The sequence below is a fragment of the Sitophilus oryzae genome, unplaced genomic scaffold (assembly GCF_002938485.1).
Source record: "Sitophilus oryzae breed Bouriz unplaced genomic scaffold, Soryzae_2.0 scaffold_1297_pilon_pilon, whole genome shotgun sequence".
Lineage (NCBI taxonomy): Eukaryota > Metazoa > Arthropoda > Insecta > Coleoptera > Curculionidae > Sitophilus > Sitophilus oryzae.
The window spans coordinates 11,459,858-11,477,926 of NW_022145945.1; the positions used below are offsets into that span (position 1 = coordinate 11,459,858).

The window sequence follows — 18,069 nt, forward strand, 5'->3', positions numbered from 1 at the left end:
AATTATTTTTAAATTGTTTGCTTTATTAACATATTCAACAAGGCCCTTGCGGCCGCAGTGGATGGTCCCATGGGACCCACTTTTAGTCAAATACAAAACATATTCAACAGGGTGTTTCAATCTTTTACCTAAATATCAATATTTTGTTTTCCCTCGTATAATAGACAGATGGAAACTTTAATTTTTAATTTAGAAAAATATACAAAAAGTCAATAGTAGATGCCTTCTTATTCATTTCAATTGTCAAGAAAGATATTAATTGTCAAAATAATTTAGCAACAAATACTTTCATGAAAATGAGTCCACTAGAACACAATATACAGGATGAGTTTTCAACGATATTCTCTATGCGTATCTCGGAAACTACTGCAGATAGAGAGTCGGTTAAATGGGGGAAGAATTGCCGTTTTGTGTGGTCATAACCATAACTATGTGCCTTTCAGATTTTTGAAAAAGTTCATGGCTTACTAGATACAGGGTGGCCCATCGAAAACGTTCCGCAAGGCATAACGGCCAGGGTAATTTTTTTTTCAGAAAATTCAAAAACACGTCAATTTTGTTTCTGAGGGGGACTTTTGCACCAAAAATTATTGCAAAATCTTCAACCCTCTAAGCGGGGGTGTCATCTCCCGACTTTTTTTAAATGGGAAGGGTGGTCAAGTGGTACCGCAATGAAAAGGGCTTTGTATTTTTTATACTTTCCTGCTTCGTTTTTGAAGATCGGTCGAGTCATTGGGAAAATATGAAGGATTGAAATTTGAAAAGTTTTTTAAACATTTATCAGAGTGAATGATAAGGATAAATTCCTTCGACCAATTTGCTGTTTTTTCTTATTATTTCTAGATGTTTGCAATCGATAATTGCAAAGATATTAATTGGGTATAACTCAGTAATTTAAAATAAAAACATATTATAGCTTATATAGCTGAAAAGCTTAAAAATAGCGCTTTTATGAAGTCGTGGCTATGGTTTCCATTTAAAAAAAACATATGTTTGTGTCATATATCAAAAGTGGCAGGCTTAAGAAAAAAACGCAGAACACAATCTCATTAAGGATGTGATTATCTAAAACTTTTATCTGAAAAGTTTTGGTCGAAGATAGATTATAATGGAATTAGGAACCATTTCTAATATAGCCAAAATTTGTTTTTTTTTTCGAAATATCTAGTAAGCTATAAACATTTTCAAAAATCTGAAAGGCGCATATTTATGATCCGACAAAACTGCAATTCTTTCCCCAGTTAACCGACTCTCTATCTCCAGTATAGTTTCCGAGATACCCAGAGGGAACATCGTAGAAAACATCCTGTATAAAACTTTACTTCAAGGTGTCCGTTTTTCGTGCCGATGAGTGTAATTCCGAAAAAATATGTTTTCTGGATTTTTAAACTACACCATTTAAAAATAATTTTTACTCGATATAAAAATAAATTACAAACCTTCCTAAGGCCAATTGGCAGTAAGCGCAATTAAGATTACCTAACAAAAACATAATTTACCCAGTACAAAGATAATTTGTGAGAATTGTGCATTAATTATTTTTCTCTTGTTTATCTTTTCAGTGTATGGTGCACAGCTGGTACCTGCCTTGCGATTTCCACTACTTCATAGTAGCCATATTCCTCTGCCTCCTCATCAGCAAAAAGAAGAAAACAGGACTTATATTGTTAGGCATCACTTTCATCACATCTATAGTAGTACCTTTCGTTATAGTATTTGTCAATACTAGACCCGCAGTGTTGTTCTTTTATTTGGACTTTATCAGAAGTCCCAAAACTCATCCCGATTTTCTGTTGACGTACGTCAAATCGCACGCTAGGAGTACGCCCTATTTCGTAGGTATGGTTGCCGGGTACTTGTTCTACAGGATGAGAGAAAGAAAAGCCAATTTAACTTGGGTAAGTGTACTAAACGTCAGTGTATTGAAAGATAACGAATGGGTTGGGAAATAGGTAGTACGTTTTACCAACTATAATTTAAAAACATCAATATTGCTTTTAGGGATTTTCATTTCCACTGGTTTATTAAAAGGATTATTTAGGTTCTAATTTACTACTCGGGCATTTGTAATTGTAATATATTTCTTTTATATTTTACACCTTAAAGAAATTTCATATACAGGGTGACACCGGCTTCCGAAATAACTTTATATTAAGTTCTCGGTTTGTGATTTCTATTTCAATTTTTTAGATAATATGGGGGCAATGGTAATGCACATTTTGAAAACATGTATGTCAACATACAGAGTGATTCAAACATATTTTCAGACTAAAGTTTTATTTTTTTAAATGGAATATGTATTATACACTTTTTAGGTCAGTGGATTTGCCATTAAATGTCCATTCCAAAAATGCCATAATGTCGTATACTATACTGAGTGATTTTTGAAATGAAACCGTTTTTACTACCGTTAAATTTACTGCTTATTTTAAGCCGTCTCAAAATTTTAAATAAGAAGAATTATAGGGAGTAGTGTATGATCCTAGTGTATAGATCCTAGTGTATAGATCCTAGTGTATAGATCCTAGTAACCCTTCCTATACCTAAAATCGATATTTAATTGATTATTAAAATACTATTATTATAATACTTTATTGAAATCGAGAAAATTTCAAAAGTTTCTTTGAAAACATAAGACAAGATTTGACATTCGCAGATAAAAAAATTGACGCCGGGAGGTACGTATAGCCGCCCATACTAAAATATGTTAATATCTCGAAAACTGTGACTTTGACTGATTTTGATGTTATTACAAATTTTGTTGCAAATATTATTCCTAATTTTAATTTGAAAACCGCGTTTCGCTAACTTAAATTTTGGAGTTACGATTTTTTAAAATTTTTAACCCCCTCCCATACCCCCTTACCAACCCCCCACCCCCACCAAAAACGAATGGCCAGATTCTCGGGTGCCACAGTATTTTTGTGCCAAATTTAGTTAAAATCGGTTCAGCGGTTTTTGAGTTATCGTGTTACAGACGGACAGACAGATGTCCGTCCATGGGATGGACAGACAGACAGACAGACAGACACCATGAAAATATTTTGTATTTAGGTCATTTATGACCCAAATAACTCATTTTGAGTGAAATTAAAAAAACTTTTTTTGCCGATCCTAATAGCCTACCATACCTATTGGTATGGTCGGCTAAAAAAGATATTTGGTATGTTAGTATATAATATAAATTAGGATTGATTGACATATTTTGCTATAAAATCGTTAAAAAAAATATTTATTATGGACATTGTTTTTGATCACTTCCTGTTTAAATTACTACAACTTTTGATTTTATACGGCACCCCCGGTATATTTTTCCTTTATTCGAAAGAAAGTGACACTCTGTGTAGAAAGACATATCATATGTCAATTTTTGACATTTTCGTATATGGTCTATTTGAAAGTGTGTAACATGCGGTTCATAAAATTCATTCGAAATACCAAGTGTGTGGTACCAAATTATTCGTAAATTTTTTTTTTCCAAATATGCTTTTCCAAAAATGTTTTTTCCAAATATGGACATCTTTTAACCGGCCAGGACAAGACTCAAATAACATTAGACGATCAAATCTATTTTTCCAAGGGTCCTTGATTAAACATTAGTGTTTTTAACGCAGACAGGGCACTCCAGATTGAAATTTAAAATTCAATTTTGTTTTAAGAAAATATGTTAAAAGTTGACATATGATATGTCATTCTATTTAGAATGTTATTTTCTATCGAATAAAGTAAAAAGATACCGAGTGTGCTATTTAAAAATCAAAAGTTGTAGTCATTTCCGGTAAAACAGGAAGTGACAGAAAAGAATTGAATACGTCAGTTAATCCTAATTTATGTCATATACTAACCTACCAAATCTCGTTTTTTTATATGATAAAATAAAAAAGTTATAGAGGTGAGCCACTTCTGAGACGCGCCCGGTATAATAAACAGTTTTACAATTCTTCGTATTTAGAATTTTGGGAGGGCTTTAAATAAGCTGTCAGTTTAGTTTAAGTACGGTTATATTTCAAAAATTACTCGGTATAGAATATGACATTATGGTATTTTTGGAATGGAAATTTCATCCCAAATCTATCAAGTTAAAAATATATACATATAGTATTAACTTTTGTTTGAAAATATGTTTAAATCGTCCTGTATATTTATAAAAATATTTTTAAGTTGTGCGCTACCAATGCTCAATATTCTGAAAGAAATGGGGAATAAAAAAATACAGGGTGTTCAAAATTCTACGCCAAACTTTCTAAAGTATAAAATTACTTTTCTTCGTTTTTTTTTAACGGAACACCCTGTATGTTATTTTTTCATTGCTTGATGTTTGTATACTACATTGGTAATCAAATGTGGATTTATAAATAAATGGGTAATTCTATGATTTTATTACTATATCAATAGACGAATCCACAAGGAACCTAAGAGGCTACTCTAATAATAATAAATCAAGGAAGAACCTTCAAGAATCTGATTTGCGTCGGTGTCTGACCTACTGTAACTAGACTAGAAATAAATAAAAAAATACTAGTGACGTAACTGCAGGTCGCCAATGAGATAAAACAAGAAGAGAAAGTGGCAAAATTGGTCGATTTCGTAACCCAGTGTCCCAGTGAGAGACGAGTCCGACATTAGGCTACGGTGCGGCGTTAATAAAAGTAAAATTATAAACGGTTACAGGAACAAAAAGTGACAGTTATACCACGGATTAGGTATACTATATGTATACAGATAAAAATTTTATCGCTAATTTGTGGTACGAAAATTGTTTTTTATGACGATGTGCAAACGAGTAAAATTTCCTGTGCACAAAAATAAACTCGCGTAAAATGACAATAAACAGCGTAATAGAGAGATATCGCTAAACCGAATAGCGTGCATGGACGTTAATAAGGCCAGGTGTTATTTCCTTTACGTGACGTGGTATTAACTCTCTTCATTTATAGTTATCGGATCGGAAAGAATTCTGTTCGCGTCGCGTCCGCTATTTAAAGTTAACTTAACTTTGAATTTAAAACTTTGAAATTGTTTTGTTTACTAGGTATTTTAAAACTAAAGGGCTAAAGTGCTTATTTCCATAGTGCTTTATTGTTCAACGTCTGCCAGTGGGTTTAGGTTTGGTTTAGGGCAACAAGCAACAAATTCTCTTAGAAGGGCTAAGTCGTCATCTGCTGTAAACCTAAGCCTTTTTATAGGTTCTTTAATATTGGAAGAGGTGGAATATTTTGGTCCATGATATTGGATGGTATAAAGATGGAAGATGGTATATGATTGGTATAAAGATGGAATATTTTGGTCCCATATTTATTTAATTAAAACTAATCCCAGCTAATTAAATATCAAATTACCTAATAAAACTAAATTAATAATTCAAAACAATTCAAACAACCTAAAATAAAAGATCTCGCCGGCCGGCCCCGGTTGTCAAATACCCGCACATGCCCAGTTCAGCAATTTTTAAACGTTATTTATAAATAGCGCTTGGTGTAATTGATCCGCAAATTACGTCAGGCGTTACGTTATTAGCGGGTGTTGCGTTAAAAATTGACTCGCGCATATCGTAACCATGATAAGGTACACGTAAATACTGCATGACGCTATTCGGTTTTCCGATATCTCTCTAATAACTGGTCTGGCGCTGTGCACAATTTTAGAGGCCATAAATGGGCGTGCTATGTGCGCAAACTAGTTATCTAACTAGTGCCCGATTCCGAAAATTGGAACCACGAAAAACAATAAAGAAAAAGCAAAGTTTATAATCTATACTGACATACCATCAAAACACGAGGGAAGATCCAAAGATTTTTTATGTCCCCTTTTGTTAGTTCAAATCTTTCAATGAAAATATTAAGGGAGGAGTATACAGGGTGGTCCGAACTGTATTCCGGAAACTTTGGCAGCATATTCTGCAGATAAAAATAAGTAAAAAAAGTTCATATAAATGTATGTCCTAAAATGCTTACTTTCAGAGATACAGGGTGTAGAAGTTTAATTTTTATTTCGATTCTTTCTAAATAATTTCTGAAGTAACGTCAATATTTCTATGAAAATTGGTGTCTGGTAGTTTTTTGACATGAGAAATTTGATTTTGGTGTCAATATGACTCCTACTAGTAGAGGGCGCTACCTACATGTGTTTTAACTGTATTGAAGCGTAATAACTTTTTGTCCGTACCTGTATAAAACTACTGAGCGAAAAAATATACATCTCTGACTTTTTACGTAAAAACTATCACTTTGTAAAAATCGCTACGAGCAACCGTTCTTAAGATATTTAGCAAGGAAATAGACAATACATGTCATTATTGACGAAAAATAAACACGTTGAGTTAGTTATTTCACTGAAATAATATATTTAGGAAATTTTTATTTTTTATCATAAATTTTTCTGCAAAAAATGATGATAAAACAGTTTCTGTTGAACTTTTAGTATAAAGACATTTCAAATTTATGATTTCAGTCTAATAACTGTTTAATCAACATGTTTAAGTTATGTCAATGCTGACAGGTATTGATAATTTCAATTCCAAATATCTCAAAAACCATTACTCGTAGCGATTTTTACCAAGAGACCTTTTTCGCGTAAAAAACGTCGTAAATGAATACTGTTTTACTCAGTAGCTTTATACAGGTACGGACGAAAAGTTATTACTCTTCAAACCAGTTAAAAGATATGTAGGTGGCGCCCTCTACTAGTAGGAGTAATAATAACATCAAAATCAAATTTCTCATGTCAAAAAACTCCTAGACACCAATTTTCATCCAAATATTGACGTTACTTCAGAAATTATTTGGAAAAAATCGAAATAAAAATGAAATTTCTACACCCTGTATCTCCGAAACTAAGCATTTTAGGACATACATTTATACCAACTTTTTTACTAATTTTTATGCGGTCGAAGTTTCCGGAATACAATTCGGACCACCCTGTATAATACTATCCATATATTCCTACATGGTGGACGGAATTGACATCATAGCCCTTGACAGTTCTGTGTGACGTTTTAATTGAAACATTGGAATTTGATTTAAAATTTTGTGGATTTGTTTGTCTTTACTGAGCTTATTTTGTGTTACTTGTTATTTATTTATTCTGCAATTGATTTTGTTTAGAAGTGGTAAATATAGAAGGAAATTGTGTCAGAACTTAACACTGACACTATCACTCATTGCGATATATCCAAAAAGACTGTAAAATAGTTGGTTGTGTAGCTTGCGGTAGTTCTCTGTCAAAAATTGAGGGAAACAATGGAATGATAAGTGACTATAAAAAAAGTGACTATAAAAAACCTAAACCGATCAAGAATTAACTAATTATACAGGGTGAATTTTAAATAAGTGCAAATATTTTCAGCGCTGGTAGATTCCGATAAAAGAATCATATTTTCTCTTTACCGTTTTTTAAATAAGTCCAAAATAACCGAGTTATTCAAGTTTGAAAATTAAAAAAATATATTTATTACGATTTTTTTTCTGTATTTGTCTTTGGTATTTGCATTCCTTTTAGTGCCGTAACCGTTACGGCTTAGTTAGATTAAGAAATTATACCGTGGAAAAATTTGCGGTACACAGGCAGTTCTAAAAAGTTTTCTAAAATATATAGAAAAATTATAAAAAAGGCACGATATTCAACATCTTTTTATTGCGAAAAAAACCATAGACGTGTTCCTGGGGTCGAAATACCGGGTGTGTCTCAAAAATGGCTCACCCCTATAACTTTTCTATTTTTTCAGATAAATAAACTGGATTTGGTATGTTAGTATATGACATAAATTAGAATTGATTGACATACTCAATTGTTTTCGGTTACTTCCGGTTTCACCGGAAATGACTACAACTTTTGAATTTTAAATGGCGCCCTTGGTATTTTTTTACTTTATTCGATAGAAAATTACACTCTCAATAGAATGACATATCATATATCAACTTTTGACATTTTAGCATATGGTTTATTTGAAATTAGAACATGCGGTACATAACGACAATTTGACTCGAAATACCAAGTGTGTGGTATCAAATTATTCGTCAGAAATGCTTTTTCCAAATATTCTAATCAGCCACCCTCGTTCCATTTGAAAAAAATGAGATATGATTAAGAATACGATTTGAGCATCTTGGGCATAGAAAAATCTATTTTCCAAGGCTCCTTGATTAGAGATTAGTGTTTTTAACACATTCATGGCACTCTAGATTGAAATTTAAAATACAATTTGTTTTTGAGCGAATATGTCAAAAGTTGACATATTTATACAGTTAGAGTTATGATATGTCATTCGATTCAGAGTGATATTTTCTATCGAATAAAGTAAAAAATACTGAAAATGCTATTTAAAAATCAAAAGTTGTTGTCATTTCCGGTGAAGGAAGTGACCGACAACTATTAAATACGTAAATCAATCCTAATTTATGTCATATACTAACATACCAAATCTCGTTTTTTTATCTGAAAAAACAAAAAAGTTATAGGGGTGAGCCACTTTTGAGACGCACCCGGTATACCACCTCTAAAAATATTTTCATTTATTTAAAACCCTGTATATTATTTCTTGCATTTTTGCTTGACATACAGCCGAGGCACAAAAAGGCATTTTTACTCCGAATAAAACATGTTATTTTTTTCAAGCGCCACAAATAAGTTTTTAAACAAATTCAAACGTTCCAAATAATATACAAATATTTAAAAGTAATGCCTGGTAAGTAATTATACAGGGTGTTTCAAAACAAATGCGAAAAACTTTAGGGGGTGATTCCTTGTTCAAAATAAAGGGTAGTTTGTTTTATAAACGTTGGGTCAAAAGTCAACCATTAGGGAGATATCGCGGTACAAAGATGGCGGAAAATTAATGTTTTAATTTTTTATCTTGAAAACAAAAAGAGATAGACTAATGAAATTTTATGGAAGCATTACTGTTATGAAAACACACTTTCAGGTAACTTTTTTACTTTTTTAAAATGAGTGGGAGGGGTTGAAATAAACTACCCCTATCATTCTTGTTAACGAAATTTAAAGAAAAATCTTATCAAACACATGCAAATGCTTTAATTTGGATAGTTTAGTTTGTTTAGAAACTTTTTTATCTCTTGTGTTTTTTTGATAAAACTCACCGATTTGAAATTAAAAAATAAAATGTAAAGCATTACATGTCAGGACAAAAAACATTTTCTGATAAAGAATCTGTAGCTCTTTCTGATAAAGAATCTGTCTAAAGCTGTAATTTTTTTAGGAAAAAATCTAGTCGGCCGCTGTTACTTTTTAGGATGTTCCTAATATTATTTTATTTGACATTACTCTACTGCAATACGTTATTATCCTAGATGATTATTATTATCGTTATTATCACTAGATTCTTCATCTAAAAATGTTTTTTGTCCTGACATGTAATGCTTTACATTTTATTTTTTAATTTCAAATCGGTGAGTTTTATCAAAAAAATACAAGAGATAAAAAAAGTTTCTAAACAAACTAAACTATCCAAATTATTTTTTTTGCATGTGTTTGATAAGATTTTTCTTTAAATTTCGTTAACAAGAATGATAGGGGTAGTTTATTTCAACCCCTTCCACTCATTTTAAAAAAGTGAAAAAATTACCAGAAAGTGTGTTTTCATAACAGTAATGCTTCCATAAAACTTTATTAGTCTATCTCTTTTCGTTTTCAAGATAAAAAATAAAAACCTTGTTTTTCCGCCATCTTTGTACCGCGATATCTCCCTAATGGTTGACTTTTGACCCAACGTTTATGAAGGAAACTACCCTTTATTTTGAACAAGGGATCGCCCCCTGAAGTTTTTCGCATTTGTTTTGAAACACCCTGTATATCGAGAAACTGCGGTTACGCTCGTTGAATTTGATACTTTATGTCAGTTTAATAATATATTTTCGTACTTTTATGCTTAGACGTAAAAGTGTTTTACTTATATGCCTAGACGTTAAAATGACTTTTTTATATAGTCAATCACATCGCAAAAACTAACACTTTTGTGACGCTTGAAAAAAATATTATTTTTGGCAATTTAATACAAATAAAACTACGGAAAAAATACAAGCCTTGCACTGATCGATCTTGGTCTTGGTCTTGCAGATTAAACGCTAGTCTTGGTCTTTGTATGTAAAGTTGCTTCTTTTTCATTCTTAACTAAATATATTGTTTGAAATTTGAAATAGATAATGGAAACTGCTTGGCTGATCAATCAGAATTTTAAATATAAAACTGCTAATAAATAATGTATTAATATTTAATAATATAGTTTACACAATTTACACACGTTTCAATACAGAATCAATTAAATAAAAAATATTTACTAATATAATATAAACACAAACAATTAAATGTATTAAAAGCATATTAAGATTTCGAAGCAATTCCAACAATTTTGCCGTGATGTTCACTCTTCTCCAACGAATCTACCAAAAATTGACCCAAATCGTATTTCGAGACCCTTCTACTAATATATTTATCATTTTCCACCAAAACCCCGCTAGCTGGTTCTTCAGAAATATGGGGTGCAAACACTGCAACATACCTCAACCCCGAATCTTTAAGAATATCGTACATCCTTTGATGTTCAGCGGTTATATCCTTCATTCTTTCCGGAATTCTTCCCGAATTGTCATCGAAAAACAAAAAAGCTGATAAACACACTGAAACGGTATCAACTTTCAACTCCTGCATGGCTTTGACGATATTTTTAAGTCCTTCGCTTAATTCTGTAGTCGGTTTGAGGTCACTTCTTGTTCCTAAAGTCACTATCACTGCATTTGAGTTTTTGACTGTGCTGTAGACATCAGCATAATTGCTTACGTTGCCTTGAATCAGTTCTAATCGAGATCTAATGTCATCTGGTAATCTGCTTGGATCTCTGACAAGCACTTTAACATTATAACCTTTGTTTAAAGCAGCTTCGGTGGTAGCCAAGCCAGATAGACCCGTAGAACCAAAAATAGCGATGGTTTGAACCATGTTTTTGTTAAAATTGTTCACTTTAAATCACCTGGACGTACCGAACGCTACTGAAACGTGACTAAGCGGTAAGCAGGTACTTTGAAACGTATTATCTACATAAATAAAATAATTTTATGTTCGAACTTATTGATGACTGGTTAAGGTGAGGTGATGATAAGATAATGTTTGTGCATTTTTTGACGTAAAATTTACTTATTTGAAATATCCATTTATTGCCTTGTAATGTCCTGATTGATTGCGTACGATGTTTGCATTAGATAGATAAAAATAGTGTTCGGTCAGTTGATATTATAGCCAAATTTGATATAGCCACTGATATAGCTATTGACTATCATTTTTTTTGTATAGAATTTGACAGAACTTTCATAAGAACTCTTTCTAAGATGAATTATTGTCGAAGACATGTTAAAGACTTAAATTATATCAAATTAAAATATAAACATTTATAACTATTTTATTTTAAGTCTATGTTTATAACGTTTTTGATTGCATTCTATTTTTTGTAATTTGCATTTTTCATTATACTTTTAAGTACGTATCAAAAAAAGTTACTAATAACTAATAATTAATTACATGAAGGGATGAGTAAATCAGATTAATTTAAAGTAAAACATGTTTGTAGACCAAAATATGCCCAAATCTGACACAATTCTTTTATATGCCGATTAAAATCCATGAATAGATATAAAATTACTTAGTATTGATACATGAAAAATGTGGTCGAGTCTACATGGACTGAATTAGAATGAATGTTCCCTATTAATGTTTGGTCGAAAAAAAATGACGTCTAGTATACTTGGAAATGACGATTGTTCACATTTCCCATATAATTTTACATGCTGTCGGCGATCTTAATTTTCAAGCTGCTGACGTTTTTTCGATTATCTGGTATTATTTAATATTTGCTACAGTGATTTTAGATTACGATCTGAAAGAAGTACTCATAGTCTTTACTAGTCAATAAAAATAATACAGCAAATTGTTTTTTTAGATAGACCACTTTTAGATTTCACCATACCAACGCATTTATAATACACAATACAAATTTTGAAAGATCTTACATGGGATTAGTGGAGGGGGGAGTGGGTCAATACAAATCTTAAGACATCTTACATGGGGCGAGGGAGAGAGGGGGTCAAAAAATTCCTCAAAATGCTTCACCTAGTTGGTGAATCTCGGTTGTTGTTTGATTTTAAAGAAATCTTTTTTATATAAAGGGCAACGGCCCAGCTACGTCGAACCACCGGTTCCCATTAGAACACCGGAGTTAAGCGACGTAAGGCGACGTGGATGGACGGGTGACCAGTTCGAAACTCTGTATCGTGCTGTTGTCCAAAAAAAGGCAAAAGTGTAAAATCTATTGATACACACTGCTCATTCACGCCGGTTTGAGGCCGGATGAGATCGGATATCTCGTGAGTAAGAGTCGATCACTTGCCAAGTCGGTAGGCCGTTGATCAATATATAGCCGAGGACCGCGGTTCGGATTCCGCGTAAACAAAGTAGGCCCCGTCCAGATTAGCCCTGGCAGCAAAAAGGAAACGTGAACTGAAATCTTTACTTTACTTTTTTTATATAAAGTCTCTACCGATTTTTTGAAACTTCTTTTTCAATCACCATCTAAGTTCTCAGTCGAACCATTCCTTAGCAACCAAACGAGAATAGGTAAAACATTCTGAAAAAAAATTATACCGACCAACCAAGCCAGACGAACTTCCTCAGTCTGACGAAGTGGTTCGTCAGACTGAGGAAGATGCTCTCTCTTGACGTTTCCAAATTTGAAAGAATACAAATACAGTTGAACATCTCTAATTCGGACACGCACCAATTCGCACACTTCAGTATTTCAGCCTCTCTTATCAACCGAACAATTTTGATATTTTTACCTCCTTATTCCAGATGTCAACAAAATTCAAAGGCAAATTAATGAAAATCCGCATTTTTTCGTGGACGGTGGACGGTTAGATGCAGTATGTAGTTTTTTCTTGTAGTACAGGAGCCAAGAGTATCGTATATTGCAAAAAATATATATCTACAAAGAACAAATAAAAAAATCAAACCATGTACAAAGAACAAATAAAAAAATCAAACCATGTACAAAAAGAATTTGTCTCTGGTTTGACTGAATAGTATAAGGCAGAGACAAATTGAAGAGAAGGCATTGGAAACAAAGGAAACAAATGACGTCTTAAATAAAACAGAAGATAATAATGTGTTGAAAACGAGATTTAATATAATATACTAGCGTGTACCAGCGACTTCGTTCGCGTCGAATTAATCATTTGTAATGGTGATGATAAAGCAAAGCAAGAATTTCCATTAACATACAAACTGGAAAAAATTTTCTCACATTTATGTCAGCATGAGAAAAAACAATATGGCGATATTATTAATATAACTTGGTAATATTGAGGGTAGTTTCATCTCGTTGGAATTTGACTTAATAAGTCAAATAAAAAATAAGCTTTTTACGTCAAGCAGTTTAAGCAGAATCGTGGTTAAGAAATTACCCAACTTTTTGGAACACCGTGTATGATTTTTTAAAGAATTTCAAAATATGTAAAAAAAACAAATACATTATGCTTGTCCAAGCGTTTTCCCGAAAGAATAACCGTTTTTTAAATAACAAATATTGTAATATTTGAGGGGCGTTTTTACCCTCTTGGAATTTGAGATTCGATAAATCCCTCCTTATCGAACCTCTACACCCCACAGTCAATCCGTTTGCCAAAAATCAGCTTTAAACGTCAAGCAGTTTAAGCAGAATCGTGATTACTCAATGGTCATATTTTATGAAACACCCTGTATAAATTTATCAAAAATCTTAAAATATGTAAACCAACAAAATAAAATATACGTGTTTAAGCGTTTTTCCGAAAAACGCACCGATTTTTAAATAAAAAATATTTTAATATTTGAGGGATAGTTTCACCCCCTTAGAATTCGAGTTTCGAAAAATCTCTCCTTATCGAACCTCTACACCCTAAAGTCAATCTGTTTTCCAAAAATCAGCTTTTTACGTCAAGGGCTTTAAGCAGGATCGTGATTAATCAATGACCAGATTTTTGGAAACACCCTGTATACATTTTTAAAAATCTTAAAATATGTAAAAAAACAAAATAAAATATACGTGTTTAAGCATTTTTTCGGAAACTTGACCGTTTTTTAAATAAAAAATATTGTAATATTTGAGGGGTGGTTTCACCCTCTTGGAACTGGAATTTCGAAAAATCCCTTCTTATCGAACCTCTACACCCTAGAATTAACCTGTATGCCAAAATTGAGCTTCTTACGTTGAGTGGTTTGAGCACGATCGTGATTAATCAGTATATCAGTCACTTAAGGATTTTATATATTAGTATAGATTTTATAAAGTGTTTTGTGTTTAGGTAGTGTTTAAATTTTGAGTTTAGATTGGAAACAATGAAAATATGAAACAATAACATTATAAAAATATTTTAAATATCCGGATATTTTTTTTTACTTTTGCTATTAATTAATAAAGTATCCGGATTACTTTTATTGTTTCCAACCTAAACTCAAAATTTAAACACATGTTTATTCAACATTCATTTTTATTTCAACAATAACATTATAAAATATTCCCCCAGTAATCCGGATATTTTTATTAATTAATAACATTATAAAATATAATAATGTTATTGTGCCGAATTCGGCGGTAGCTGTTCCTATATATGTCCGAACTATCGAAGTTCTAAGAGAACTATCGAAGTAAAACTTCTTTGTCTATAGTAAAGCTACTCGGAAACGTCCAAACAAGAGAAAGATTGCCATTAGGTACCGTTTGTATGCGGTGGGTCGTATAATGAAGAGACGAAACGTTGTCTAAATTTGCTACTTAACGAACACAAAAAACATACGCAAAGAGGTGATAAAATGGAGTCAGGTATTGCTACCATAAGAGGTCCAAGCACTACAACCAGGGGCGCGACTAGACATATACTTCTAGGGGCTCAAGTCTTTTGGGGGGCTTTAGGTCACTACAAGATAATATTGATTTAGGTTAAAACCAATCGTAAAGGACTTACACCAGTCATCTAGGGGGGCTTAGCCCCCCTTGCTCCACCCTAGTTGCGCCACTGACTACAACCTGTAGTGGTCGGAATCCCGGTTTGTCCATAATAAACTTCTTAAACGTTAGAAAAAAGATAAATTTAATAAAACCGTTTATACCGGGTGCGTCTCAAAAGTGACTCATCCCCTATAGCTTTTTTATTTTTTCAGATGAAAAAACGAGATTTGGTATGTTAGTTTGTGACATAAATTAGGATTGATTGACGTATTCAATTTTTTTTGGTCACTTCCTGTTTCACCGGAAATAACTACAACTTTTGATTTAAATGACACCGTCGGAATTTTTTTACTTTATATTAAATATATAGTATATATTAAACAGTAATAAAATCTTAGAGATCCAATGATGGACATTTTCACAGCCTCAGTGACAGTGAGACTGCACTCAACTCCGTCACTTATGAATAGTCAGCGGCTTGCTCTAATATATAAGTTTAGCTTTGAGTTTAATGGTTTTTGAATCTAGTATTTTCTGTAATTTAATAGTAATTTCTGTATTTGGAGATATTTTTTTTTATTTTGAAATCTCTTTTACAGATATCGTCCTATGTGATATTCCTGATATCAATAATCCTCATGCTAGTATCGATATTCACTGGTGTGATATTCTACGACCCTTACTACGAATACGACACACTAGATGCAGCAGCTTATTCATCTTTACACAGAACTGTTTGGTCAATAGGTATGTGAAAGATCTCTCGCTCTCAACATTAACATTTTCAAACAGCAAAAAATATGCCGTTAATTAAAATTCTATCAATAACAATCTATCAAAGAATGAGAACCAAATGATATTTCCATATAGAAATTCGTTTTAGAACTTTTAAATTCTACAAAACTATATTTTCATGCTTTATTTAATTTTCTCTAATAGAAATTTGGAAAAGTATAAACGAGATTAACCATTTTAGAACAAGCAAAAATTTTTATAAAGAACGCATTTTTCTCAAAATATCAATAATAAAAAAGTTTTTCCTCTTGAAAAAGACAATTCTAGGACATACTGTATATCTCTAAGTATATTTTAGGAAGCGTTGGCGTACTGTATGTGGCTAGTTATGGACACGTGAAATGGGTATACAACGTACTATCCTGGAAACCATGGGTACCCTTAAGTAAACTGGTGTATGGTGCTTACTTGGTACATTTCCAAATACAGCTGAGAGCAACCGCAAAGAAGGCAGCTGCCGACGTAACTTCATACTTTGATATTGTAAGTTAGATGTAAAGAATATTTTTCTTAACTTGAAGTCTCACGAGAAAAAACTCGTCCTATATCTGTGTCTATATATGTATATTGCCTAAATGCTAATATTATTCCCTTTTATTTTCAGATAAGTTACGCATTATCAGATATAGTGCTCTCGTTCATAGTAGCTTTCATATTATATTTATTAATAGAAGCACCATTCAGGAACATATTCGCAATTATGTTCTTCCCAGCAAAACACAAAGAAAAGAACAACAACGAAAAGACAGAAGATGTCAATGAAACAACTGTAGATAGTCATTTATAAAATATAGGTTGATTTATATATTTTCGAGCTATATTCTTTTGTGATTTAAATAGGTATGTAAGGCTATTTTACATAATCAAATGTTCAGCTTTTATTTAAAGTCAAGTAAAGTCCGGTCTAACGAGTCAGGGTAGATTTCGACAGACGACATCCAAAAAACGACAGAAAAGCTAATTTACCCGTGAATTAAAATGACAGACAACTGTCAGTGTTATGTATTCATTCGTTAGACCATCGTTGGATAGACTTTAAATATGCCTTATAAGTGATGACGTTATAAGGTATTAAGCAACTAATATTGCTCTGAATCCTAATCATTCTTCCGTTATTTATAAGATACTTTTTAAATTATTAATAGCAAAAGGCATTTACTTAAAAATAATTCCTAAATTTTATGTGAAAGTAACAAGAGCATTGTTTTTTTAAATATTCTAACAGGAATAAATTTAGGGTAGCAAGTTGATGAAATTTAAGGGCGGAGAAATTACAAATTGGGAGCATCACAAATAAAATTTGTAAACAAAAATATTTTATCTCGAAAAAAAATAGAATAAACATGTAAAACAATTCGGTAAAACAAATTCTTCGGGATTTTTTGTAAATTTCTCGAGAACTTGGTCTTTAAAGCAATTTTTGAACTTCAAGAGGGGACAGCTATCCCAACTGTCCCTTTGGCTACGCCCATGTAAATTCTTTAGTAATATCCTTGTAATATGATTATAGTATATTGATTCCATAGCGAAATACCTTTTACATGGTTTTATTAATAGCAATATCCAACGTGCCTCGCTGATAAAATATGATTTTAAAAAAAGAATACATAAGAGCTCTGTTAAAATGTTAGTTGTGAATCGATTTGCTAGAACTAGGCATATTTTTGTTTGTATATTCAGTGGCTCATTGCATATTATATACCGGGTGGTGCATCGTAGTTGGAAACATAGGAAATCCCATGTAAATTTGGAACTGTTCAAATATTGAATCATCTGTTGATTTTACAGCGAAGTCCGCGTATGGTGAATACACATGCCCAAATTGAACAATTTTGGGCACGCCGATTTTAAGTAATTTAATAAAAACTGCATCTATTTTTATTTAAAACTGAACAGGTAACAAAAACCAGTCAAATGTCATCATACTCTAAGTTGTCAACCTATGCTGTTATCACTGTCAAATGTAATTTGTTCCGCTGTCTACACCTTGTATTTATTATTTTACACTACAACCAACTACAACGTTATAGTAGCTACGCTTAGTGTCCCCGAAATGTATTTTTGTAATTTAAAACTAGGATAAGGCAAAAGCCGAATGTTTAGTAAATACAATTTGACATTGACAAAATTATAGGATGACAACTTAAGCAGGTACGTTAGCAGGTGCTTGGTGTTGTATTGTTACCTGCAGTGGGATTCTGTAAGCTTCGTAGCAAGAACTTTCCTGTCTAGCCTATGGTATTTGTATACGATTGATGAGTTAATAGTCAGTCACAAATATGTGTACA

General features: G+C 32.2%; 1 protein-coding gene across 1 annotated transcript in view; it reads left to right on the forward strand.

Annotated features, from left to right (window-relative positions):
• Positions 1 to 17,104, forward strand: part of LOC115874790 (nose resistant to fluoxetine protein 6-like) — an 86,788-nt gene extending 69,684 nt beyond the window's left edge. The window contains exons 8-11 of the mRNA XM_030890067.1: positions 1,563 to 1,898; positions 15,586 to 15,733; positions 16,080 to 16,264; positions 16,386 to 17,104. Coding sequence (XP_030745927.1) covers positions 1,563 to 1,898; positions 15,586 to 15,733; positions 16,080 to 16,264; positions 16,386 to 16,568 — 852 coding nt within the window. The 3' untranslated portion in view covers positions 16,569 to 17,104. The remainder of the gene's footprint in view (positions 1 to 1,562; positions 1,899 to 15,585; positions 15,734 to 16,079; positions 16,265 to 16,385) is intronic.
• The last annotated feature ends 965 nt before the right edge of the window (positions 17,105 to 18,069 follow it).